Raw genomic sequence first — 12,339 nt, forward strand, 5'->3', positions numbered from 1 at the left:
ACAAAGCAATGGTAATCAAGACATTATGGTACTGGTACAAGGATAAACATATAGATCAACAGAACAGAAATGAAAGACCAGAAATAAACCCATATGCCTATAGTCAACTGATTTTTTACAAGGCATCAAGACCATTCAATTAGCAAAGAACAGTTTTCAACAAATGATGCTGTAACAACTGGATAGCCACACACCAAAGAATGAAGTTGGACCCTAACCTTGCACCATATGCAAGTTTACTCAAAATGGATCATGCACCTACATTTAAGAGCTAAAAGTATAAAGCTCTCAGGAGAAAACATGGACATAAATCTTCACGACTTTGGATTTGGCAATGGATTGTTAGATGTGACACCAAAAGCACAAGCAACTAAAGAAAAAATAAATTAGATTTTATCATCAAAATTAAGAACTTCATGCTTCAAAGAACACTGTCAAGAAAGCGGAAAGACAACCCAAAATAGGAAAAAAACATTTGCAAGTTATACATCTTTTAAGGGGCTTGTATTCAGAATATGTACATTTTTAAAACTCTTCCAATTCAATCAGAAGACAACCCAATTTAAAAACAGGCAAAGAATATGAATAGACATTTCTCCAAAAAAGACATACAAATGGCCAAGAAGCACATGAAAAAAGACAGTATAATTCAGTCCTAAGGGAAATGTACATCAAAACTACAATGAGATATCACTTCACACCTATAAGGATGGCGAAAATAAAGTCAGATAAGTGTTAGTGAGAATGTGGAGAAGCTAAAACCCTAAGACACTGCTGGTAGGAATTAAAATGTTGCAGCCACTATGGAAAACAGTTTGGCAGTTCCTCAAATAGTCAAACATAGAGTTACCCTATAATTCAAGATTTCCACTTCTAGGTATATACCCAGTAAATGAAAACATGTCCACACAGAAACCTGTACGTGAATGTAGTACCATTACTCATACAAGTCAAAAAAAAAGTGAAAACAACCCAGAAGTCCATCAACACACAAATGGATAAACAAAACGTGGCATATCCACACAATGATGCATTATTTAGCCATAAAAAAGAATGATGTACTGATATATGCTACAACATGGATGCACCTTGAAAACATAATGTTAAGTGAAAGAAGCCAGCCAGATAAAAAACACACTATATGATTCCATTCACATGAAAGTCACAATGGAGAAATCTATAGAGACAAAGTAAATTAGTGGTTGCTTAGGGGCAGGGGATAGTGGGTTGGTAGCCACAGGGTACAGGTTTCTTTCTGAGGTGTGAAAATGTTCTAAAACTGACTGTGGCGACGGTTGCCCACATCCATGAATATACAAAAAACCATTTAATTCTAAACTTTAAATGGGCGAATTGTACGGTACATGAATCATACATCTCAATAAAGCTACCTAAAAATGTAGTAGCCATCTCCCCCCAAAATATTATACTGATCAAAACTGAATAAAGAATCAGAGACCAACAGCCTCCTTGTTCATTACTGTCCCTCCTGCCCTTAAATTAGTGCCTGTCATAACAAAGTACTCAATAAAATAGAAGGAAAAGAGGGGGAAAAAGCAGGGTAGGAAACCTCGATTTCACCACATGAAAACAGAGCACCATCTTATACTACACGATATTAACAAAAGTTAGACACAAATATATCCCCAATTTTACTTGGACATACAAACTCCTGAAACTTAAGTTAGCAATAAGATTCTGAAATATCAAGTGTTTGTACAAAGCAATGTCTGAAGAACTTGCCTGTATTAATTGATTTAATTCACACAATTACCCTGTGTGGCATATATACCACTGCTCTTAATTATTCATGAACTCCATATTTGCTAATTCACCTACTTAATAAAAATTTTTTGGTAACCCCCAAATCAGTATTTGCAGCACTCTCACAGTCATTAACAAACATGAGCAGAGCAGTGAAAAATTGAGTGCACCAACATGCACACTCCCAGCTGAAGTCAAACAAGGCAACACTGCCTTGTTTCAGCTCTCACACAGAAATAACCAGAGAATAGAGACTGTAGAGAGAAGCACAGTATAATGCAAGAAGCGCTAGTTCTTTAGACTTTAGCAGAGTTTAAGGCATTTTCTTTTTCTAAAGGTTTTTATTTATTTGAGAGAGAGAGAGAGGACAAGCAGGCTGAGTGGCAGGCAGAGGGAGATGGAGAAGCAGGCTCCCTGCTGAGCAGAGAACCAGACATGGGGCTCAATCCCAAAACCCTGGGATCATGACGTGAGTCGAAGGCAAACGACTGGGTTGAAGGCAAATGCTTAACCAACTGAGCCACCCAGGTGCCCAAGGCATTTTTCTTAAGAATGGAAAGCTAATGAATGGAGGACTATATAAGCCAAGGACACAAAGTGAAAAACTGAGGGCTGAATGAATAAAGAGTAGTTAAATCAAAAGGAGATAAAAATGAAATCATAAAAAAATACTCAATCCAAAAGAACTGGAAAATGGAAACAAAGAACAGGTGAGACTGAAAACAGCTGATAAATTTAAATCTAACCATACCAATACTCACATGAAATATAAATGTCCTCAATGCCCTGCTTACAAAGTGGAGACTAGGAAAACAGTCTGGCAGTTCCTCAGAGAGGTAAACAGAATTACCACAAGATCCAGTAATTCCACTCATAGGTATATACTCCAAGAGCTGAAAGCAGGGACTACTCATACGTATATACCCTAAGCATTGATATTAATACAGATAATTATACACCAATGTTGACAGCAGCATTATTCACAGTAGTCAAAAGGTAAAAATGACTTGGGTTCAAGTGTCCAAACAAAAAGATGTGATATATACATACAATGGGACATGATTAGCCTTACAAAGGAATGAAATTCTGATACATGCAAACATGGGTAAGTCTTGAAAACGTTACGCTAAGTGACAATCCAGACACAAAATGACAAATATTATATGATTCCATTTACATCAGGTCCTTAAAACAGGCAAATTCACAAGACAGAAAGCAGAGGAGGGAGCACAGAGAATTATTGTTTAACGGGTAGCGTTTGTTTGGGATGATGGAAGTTCTAGAAATGAATAATGGTAATGGTTTCACAATATTGTGAATGTACTTAAGGCCACTGAATTCTACACTTAAAAATGGTTAAAATGGTAAATTTTATGTTACGTGTATTTTGCCACAATAGAAGAGGGAAGAGATCATCAAACAGTATAAAAAAACAAGACCCAACTGTACATTATCTATAAAAACACTCTAAATATAAAGACACAAAAAGAAACAGACCTAGTCAGAAGACCTACTATCTTAATACTGAACAAAACAGATTTCAGAGCAAAGGGGCAGGGATACTGGGGATAAAAAAAAGATAATTTTTTAAAAGATTTTATTTTATGAGAGACAAAAAGAGTGAGCAGGGGAGGGGCAGAGGGAGAGGCAGAGAACCACAAGCAGACTCCACGCTGAGCACAGGAGCGTAGAACCTGACGAAGAGTTCAATCCCACAACTCAAGATCACAACTTGAGCCAAAACCAAAAGTCAGATGCTCAACTGAGTCATTCAAGAGCCCCCCAAAAAGTTAATTGTAACAATAAAGGAGCATATTCTTCAAGAAGACATAAAAATCCTAAGCATTTATGCACCTTATAAAAGAGCTACAAGATGCAAGGAGCAAACACCAACAGAACTGAAACAAGAAACAGATGTATCCAAATAATTATATATAATAGATTTCCACACCCCTATCAGTAACTGATAGAAGAAATAAAATCATATGATAACATTTACAAAACACTCCACCCAACAGAACTTGTATCTCTTTTAAGGCAAAATGACATTTACCAACACCATATTCTGGGCCATAGAACAAATCAGGTCAACTTTAAAAAGATTCAAATTATGAAAAGTATGTTCAATAACAAAAAAAAGTCTAAAATCCCCAATATTTGAAATATCAGTAAGTAACAGTTATAAATAACCAATGGGCCAAAGAAGTCAAAGAGTGTATTAGAAAGTATTTGTTACTGAATAAAAATGAAAACACAACATGTCAGCATTTGTGGGAAGTAACTGACACAGTAGTAGCAGGCATTCCAAACCTACATGAGAAGAAACAATGTATCAAAGCAATGACCTCAGCTGTCACCTTAAGAAATGAGGACGGGGCGCCTGGGTGACGCAGTCGTTAAGCGTCTGCCTTCGGCTCAGGGCGTGATCCCAGCGTTCTGGGATCGAGCCCCACATCAGGCTCCTCTGCTAGGAGCCTGCTTCTTCCTCTCCCACTCCCCCTGCTTGTGTTCCCTCTCTCGCTGGCTGTCTCTGTCAAATAAATAAATAAAATCTTAAAAAAAAAAAAAAAAAAAGAAATGAGGACAAGAAAAGCAGCTAAACCCAAAGGGAGGATAAGAAATAAGTAATAAAAATAAGGGCAGAAGTCAAGAAAAAGCAGAACAAACAATAGGAAAAAAAAAGATGAATGAAATCAAAAGCTAGTTCTTTGAGATCCGTCTAGCCAGTCTGATAATGAAACAAAAAGAAAAACTAGTATCAAGAATGAGAAAGATGACATCATTACATTTTCTACTGCGAGCAAAAGGATAATAAGGAATCCTATGAACAACTTTATATCAACAAATTTGACTACCTAGATGAAATGGACAAAATCAAGGAAACACACAAACTCATTAAAAAAAAAAGATAATCTTAATAGCTCTATGTTCACTTAAAGAAACTGAATCTGTAGCTAAAAAAATCCTTCCCAAAAAACTTCAGGTTTGGATGGCTTCACTGGTGAATTCTACCAAATACTTAAGGAAGAAATAGTACCAATTCCACAAAAACTTTCCCAGAAAACCGAAGAGAACATACACATCACAACTCAATCTGACATCAAAATTACTCTGATACCAAAAGTGGACAAAGATCTAAGAACTCTGGAAGACAAATACCCTTTCTGAGCATAAAGGTAAAAATTCTCAAGAAAGCTTTAGAAAATTGAATCTAACAATACATAAAAATAACACACCATGATCAAGTGGGATTTAAGGAATGCAAGGTGGGTTTAACAATTAAAAAAATCAATGTAGGGGCACCTGGGTGGCTCAGTCAGTTAAGCAGCTGACTCTTGATTGTGGCTCAGGTCATGATCTCAGGGTTGTAAGATTGAGCCCCACGTTGGGCTCTGCACTAGGCAGGAAGCCTGCTTAGGAGTCTTTCTCTTCCTCTCCCTCTGCCGCTGCCCCTTTCTCCCTCTCCATCCTTTAAAAAAAGGGGGGGGGGGAGGACAAAAGATCTAAATAGACATCTCACTCAAGAAGATAGATGGAAGGCAAATAAGCACCCAAAAAGATGCTCCACATCATTTGTCATTAGAGAAACGCAAATTAAAACCAAGAGATAAAACTACATTAGAAGGACTAAAACCGTAAAAAAACTAACCATAACAGGCGTTGGCAAAGAAACAGAGCAACTAGAACTGTCAAACTACTAGTGGCAATGCAAAATTGTACAACCACTTGGGAAAACAGTCTAGCAAGTTTTCTTTTGAAATAACCATACATCTACCATACAATTCAATCATTTCACTCCCAGGTATTTTCTCTAAATAAATGAAAGCATACATCCACACAAAGGCTTGGACACCAATGTTCATAGTTGTTTTTTGTTTTTTGGGTTTTTCTGATGATCCAAATTGGAAGCAATCCAAATGTTCCTCAGATGAATGAATAAACAAAATGTGATATACGCACAACACAGAACACTATTCAAAAATAAAAAGAAATGAACTGCTGATACACGTTAACATGAATGACTTCAAAATAATTATCCTGAATGAAACTGAACCAGGTTTAAAAAAAAAAAAAGGAGTGCCTACTATATAATTCCACTTACACACAATCTTAGAAAATGAAAACTTATCTACAGATTCAGAAATGTACCAGTGGTTGATTAAAGATGGGCAACAGGGAGGGGCTTTAAGGAGAAATAACAAAGGGGCAGACAGAATGTTTTAGAGTGATGTTTATTATCTCCATTGTGGTAATGGTTTCATGGATGTACATATATGTCAATATCTATTAAATTGTACACTTTAAATATGTGCAGTCTGCTGTAGGTCAATTACATCTCAATAAAGCTGCAAAAGGGGAGGAGAGAAGGGAAGAACAGAGAAAAAAGAAAAATAAATCAGTCAGAGGCCCAGTATCCAGAATTCAGAGGACAGAGAAAAAGGTCAGGGAAAAAAAAATCAAAGAACATTCTTTAGAACTGAAGAACACAAGTTTCCAGACTCAGAGAGTCAGCCAAGTACTGATAAAAATGAATTTAAATTTTTTAAAAAACCTATACCTAAGTACACAATCATGAAAGCTTACACTACCAAGGACATAAAGATCTTTAAAAAATTCAGAAAGAAAAACAGATCAACTACAAAGAATGAAAGCAGAACAACACAGAAATTAAGAGCATGGTCTTCCTGGTTGACACTGGCTCTAACATTGGCTGAGTGACCTTAAGTATATTACTTAACCCCTCTGTGCTTCAGTTTTCTCATCTGTAATAGTAATAATAATAAGCACTAATAATCATATGGTTATGAAGATTTAATAAATTAATCTGTAAAGTGCCTACAACACTTGGTACATGTTAAACACTACATAAGCGTGTTGCTTAAATAAATCACATTAACATCCAGCTTCTCATCAACAACACTGGATGACAGAAGTCAAAAGAACAATGCTTTCGAAGTTTTGAGGGAAATGTAGCTTCAAACTCAAACTACGTACGTTTAGCTAATGATCATTCATGTGTACAAGGATAGAACGAACTCAGAAAACTCACATCCCACATAGCACTTAAGAATTCGACTGAAAATAAAAACCAAGAATTTAAGCCAAGAAAGATGATCAGAAAACAGTACCTCCAATTGAAGGAACTGTTAAAAATCTCAAGAAACAGCTTTCTAGCAAGCCTAAACAACCAGGTGTGACAGCAATAGAAATAAAAAAACTCCAGAAGCAGTCTCCAAGAAGAAAGAAGACTTAATAGAATATCTGAGACAAAAAGGAGTTTGGACCGGGAACAATGTAAAGAGGAAAAGAGAAAAGCAAACCAAGGAAAAGACAAAAGTAGCATGTAACCTGAATTGGCATAATGACAATAACTAACGATACTATTTGATTTTTTTCAGCTTTCATTATTTTTCAAAGATTTTATTTATTTATTAGAGAGACAGAACGAGTGGGGGGGAGAGGAGGGCAGAGGGACAAGCATACTCCCTACTGAGCGTGAATCCTGACTGGGGGCTCTATCTCAGGACCCCAAGATCATGACCTGAGCCGAAATCAGACGCTTAAGACTGAGCCACCGAGGGGTGCCTAATTTTTTTAGCTTTTAAAACAAATCAGTATTGCCAACATCCTGACAATTTAATTTTGGATGCCAAAAAGGGAAAAGTGTAGCTGACAAGCTGAGGTGAAGAGTAAGGGCAGCCAGAGTAGAAAAGCTAATACCTAGGCTTCGACAGTGAAAAGTCAAGGGATACCTTATACAGGAGATCCAGTAAAAAATAAAGGCATATTAAAATTATCAAGTTTGCCCTCAGAAGAAATAAAGATAGTGATGTACTATTTTGTGTGTGTGTGTTGTACTATTATTAGTAAGACTGGTGGTGGGGGCGGGGGTTTACATGAGCGACTAAATCCTCTTCTATCATAGTGGAATTCCACAGCTAGATCCAAAACCAATAATCAGGTATAAGCATGATATTCAGAAATAGAACCCGAACAGTTAAAAGTGGTTACCACTAGAAAGTAAAAATGGAACGAGATGTACGTTAAGTTTGATAAAAGTTACAAAACACAAAGGAAACGAGGATTCAGTTTAACAGTTTCTTTTTGGAAAAGAAAAAAAAAAACAAGGAATACTGGGAATACCATCAAAACAAGGCTTTCAATTTCCCCTTTGGATAGCAAATAAGCAAAAATCAAGATCTCACCACCTCTAGCAAAAGAATAAGTTTTCAGTGACGGCTGGGTACTTCCTTCAAAAACGAAGGGGTGGGAGGCACGATGTGCCCCTGAACCTTCCCAATCCAAAAATTCTAATTGAGTACAAAATCGAACTCGGACTGGAAACACGGAAACGTTAAATAACAAAACTGAAGAATGGGCAAAAGTCTACGTATGTATTAACAAACTAACAACAAAAAGTGTATTGTTCGAGCGCATCCAGGAATTCCGAAAAATTTAACAAGCAAGCTGTCCAATAGTAGGGCACCTAGACAAGGGGGCACTTATCAGCCTTCTATCTTGTCCTAGACGGCTGCTTTCGCCGTCGATTCTAACTACAGCAACAAATGGCCTCTCGCACTAGAAAACCTTTCAGGCATGGACAGTAAACAACAAAAAATCTCGCCGCCAGGTATTACTTTACAAGGTGTTAAAGGCCAGGCTTAGCATCTGCGCATCCCTAACCAGGTAACTCTGCGGACCGGCTGGAGTGGCTCAACAGACTTTAAGACTCTTCCGAAAACCAAACGCGCGGTGCCGGGAGGAAACAAAGCCGTGGGCGGGGCCTTCCGGTCCCGGAAAAAGCGGGCAAGGGAGGAACAGCCCTCAAGCGACTTCGTACCCCTCTCGGCCCTCGCCCCGCCCCGCCTGCTTTCCCGGGCCCCAACTCCGGGGGCCACTGCCCAACCGCGTGTCGGGCCGCCGCACTCCGCGGGGCCGACAGGGCGGCGCGAGATCCAACACGGTGCCCCGGGGGCAAGCGGCGGGCGCTGAGGGCCGCGGCCTAAACGCGCCTTACTGCCGGGCTTTAGCCGGGCGGCCGTCAGGCGCCTCCTCACCTTCTCTTCCACGCAGTTGACAATGATGGACGGGTACTTGCGGCTGAGCCAGCGAAAGAAAGCCGGGACTCCCATTGCGGCTGCCCAGCTGGAGGAAGCTGCCCGGCCGGCTGACGAACGTAACCAGAGAGACAAGCAGGAGCGGCGGCCGCGGGCACCGACACTTCCTCCCACGTGCGCGCCGGCGACAGGAAGTGACGTCACGACTGCGCCGCCGCGGACGTCCACGGGCCGGAGGTCGGGGGTGGAGTTCAGCTGCCGGCGGAGTAGTGAGGGCTAGCGGGGCCTGGCTTGGCGTGCTCTTTGTAGGTGGGGCCAGGCCTGGAGTGCGTTCTCTTGCGCCACTGAGTCGTGTTAAGGTGCTTTTTGTTCGCCGCAGCTTCCCCCGGGTCGCGGAATCCCAGCACTCCTCAGGTCCCGGGGAAGCTCTTTGTGGGTTTGATCACCTGTCTCTCACCTGTCTCAGTTCACAAAATCAGAGCATCTAAACCAACTCGTTAGCTCTGCTTCCTGGTTTCTCCCGGTTTTGTGACACTGTACTTACCTGGACTATTAAAAGGAGTACTTTTAAATATTTGGCGCTCACGATGTTTGGTTTGCATAACGAGTTCACTCTAAAAACTTAAAAAATGGAATCTAGCCGGCGTTTAGCATTTAATTCAATTTTCCAGCTACATTTAAGAGCATAATTGCTGCTATATAGCGGGTTTTTTAAGCGTTTACGATGTGTGAAAGCATTAGCTAAGGGATTATCTCATTTAATTATCACTTGAGCCTTAAGTTACCATTCCCATCTTAATGTAACAAATGAAAAAGTCAAGTTGTAGGGGGATTTAGTCACTTGTTTATTCACACAGCTTGTGTTTCAGTCCAACTAAAGATCATTTAATCCTCTATCCTTGCACTAGAAGGATACTTTTATCCTTTGTTTTGTGGTGGCTTCAAATACATTTTTCCAGAGTATAAAAAGAGAGATCTGGAAGAGGAGGTATTTATGTTCATTTGCTCAAGCTTGGAAGTCTCTCTCCCCGGAATCCCCTCTTGGCTTGACAAATCACACTCAATCCTAAAGGCTCACCTCAAGAGGCCTCTGAAAGTATTTCTCCTTGCTACCTGGCATGCAATTTTCATTGCCCCCTCCTCTCTGATCTGATGGCTTTTTGTTTAAACTGTTGTGGAAATTAGAGAAATTGTTATCCAATATTTAACTTAAGGACAGCTGAAATTATTAACGTCTGTGGTGAAATCCCTCATTTCTCCTGGAAACAGTTTCTCCTTCGCAAGTATTTGGTTTCCTTGGGAGGTGCTGTGTTCTTATAAGAACGCACACACATTATATGGGGGAGATGGACAGCTGGGTAAGTTAGGCCACTGAGAGTCCTTGCCCAGCATTTTTGAACTTTGAGCCATAAGGAAGCTAATGGTTGAAAGCTGAAAGATAAGAATGGGACTTGTTGCCAGTCTGCAAGGAGAGAAGCAGATTTTAGTTACTGATTGAGTACAGCTAAGTCCCTCATTCCTGCAGTTTGGTTGCTAAACCTGTCCTTTAATTCCACGAACCAATAAATTCTCCTTTTGCCCTAAGCTGGTTTGGGCTAAGTTCCTACCCCTTGCAAAGGAAACAGTACAAACAAACCAGTAACAACATTTGAGGAGAAAACAACTAATTCACTGGGTGCTAAAATTCCTTTGCATGAAAAAGTTACAAAAATTGAAATTTTGGGCAGAAAAGGGGAAGGTAAAAGGTAGAGGGGAGAGGGAACCTGAAAGTTGGGAGGAGGATATGAGCGGTCTTCTGAAATACCTTTCTCAGCCCAGTGTTTCCAGTAAAATCTATCAAACTCAAGCTGGGTGTCAGTTTTGTTTTGTTTTGTTTATTTTGTTTTTTTTTAAATCAAAAAAGGATGAGTCTCATGTTGGGGGTCACTGTTGTCTAAAACCTTAGGGCTAGGCAACATAGCAGAGTTCTAGAAGCAGAAGTGAGGAGAATTTATAAGCATTGGAAATTAGCAGAAGTATTGAACCAGGCTGTGAACTTCTAAAGGCTGGGAATCATTAGGTTTTGAAATATTTTTGCCTAGACCTGAAGGGGGCAGAGAAAGGCCTCCAGCTGACATCTGGGTTATATTAGTATGAAGAATAATATGAAATATATAGAAACCAGTGTTTTTTAAACATTCATAAACTATGTTAAAGCCCTATTAACATTGTAATTATAGAAAAGAATCTTCGAGAAATTTTTGCCTACTATTGCTCTCTGGATTACCAAGTGCTTTTCCCTCATTGTCTTTATAGAATTCATTTTGAATAACATGATATGTTTGAAATAATAGTTGTGATGGTTAATTTTATGTGTCAGTTTGGGCCACAGAATGCCCAAAATTTGGTCAGATTTAATTCTGGGTTTTTTTGTGAGGGTGTTTGCATATGAAATTAGCATCTTAATTGGTAGAGTAAAGCAGATTGTCCTCCATAATGTGAGTAGGCCTCATCCAATCAGTAGAAGGCCTGAATAGAACAAAAAGACCAGCCTCCCTGAGCAAGAGGGATTTCACCAGCAGACTGCCTTCAGACTCCATCTGCATCATCCATACTCCCCGCCCTGTCCTGTGTCCTGGGTTATCCAGCTCACACTGCAGATTTGGACTCTACAGTCTCTCTAATTGCATGAGCCAATTCCTTAGTGTGTGTGTGTGTGTGTGTGTGTGTGTGTGTGTGTGTGTGTATTTCTTTCTCTCTGGAGAACCTTGACTAATACAGATTTTGGTACCAGGAGTGGTTCTAGAGGACTAGAATCTTAAGGATGAATTTTCCAAATTGGTTTTCAGGCTTCTGGAATTGGCTGTCTAATCTGATTAGACTTAAAGACACTAATTACTGTTCCCAGTAGTAAAGAGAGCACTGATAGCCCAGGGCATGACCTGGCAAAATATCACCATTGGCTATCCTAATCAACTCAATCAACTTGTAAGAAGCAAGGATCTGGGTAACCGTGTATATCGTACTTCAAACATTTTTGTCAAACTAGCAAATGTATAATGAGATTGGCTGTTTGCTCCTAACATCACTGAGCAAAGTAGGGGAAGAAAAGGATGAGCTAAAGGATTCAATTTCCCAACTCAAGCATCACATATATGACCTAACAGTGTCTATGTCTGCCCTGAAAGAGACCTTTATCACCTACAGCAGGGCTGAGATTGCTGAGAGCCAAACTTAGAACCTCATCGTGGAAGTGGCTGATCTACAGCACACATTGCATTCCCAGCCTCACAGGGTGTCTCCTATTAAGGTAAAGGCACTAATTGGGAAGGAATGAGATCCTGGAAATTGGAATGGGGACATGTGAGAAAACTGATGGAGTTGGGGGCCTTAAGACCATTAAATCTGGTTTGTCTTTTCTAGTAGAAACAGCCTCTCCATTTCCACCTGCGAGAATTTACTCTGAATTACCTTCGGAAACTGTAATGGCCTCCCCTCAGGCAGTTCCCTGAAAGACAATACTGATTCTCCTCAGACC

General features: G+C 39.8%; 1 protein-coding gene across 2 annotated transcripts in view; it reads right to left on the minus strand.

Moving 5' to 3' along the window:
* The window catches only part of XRN2 (5'-3' exoribonuclease 2), an 82,737-nt gene extending 73,384 nt beyond the window's left edge, over positions 1-9,353 (minus strand). Inside the window, exon 1 of one of the 2 annotated variants that reach the window (XM_040637897.1) lies at positions 8,823-9,353. Coding sequence is in view for 1 of the 2 variants with exons in the window: in XM_040637898.1 (XP_040493832.1) it covers positions 8,823-8,897 (75 nt within the window). In the remaining variant the exon portion in view is untranslated. The remainder of the gene's footprint in view (positions 1-8,822) is intronic. The other variant, XM_040637898.1, reaches the window with a different exon arrangement.
* Positions 9,354-12,339: the final 2,986 nt, after the last annotated feature.

Source organism: Ursus maritimus, unplaced genomic scaffold, assembly GCF_017311325.1.
Source record: "Ursus maritimus isolate PB19 unplaced genomic scaffold, ASM1731132v1 scaffold_22, whole genome shotgun sequence".
NCBI classification, from domain to species: Eukaryota; Metazoa; Chordata; class Mammalia; order Carnivora; family Ursidae; genus Ursus; species Ursus maritimus.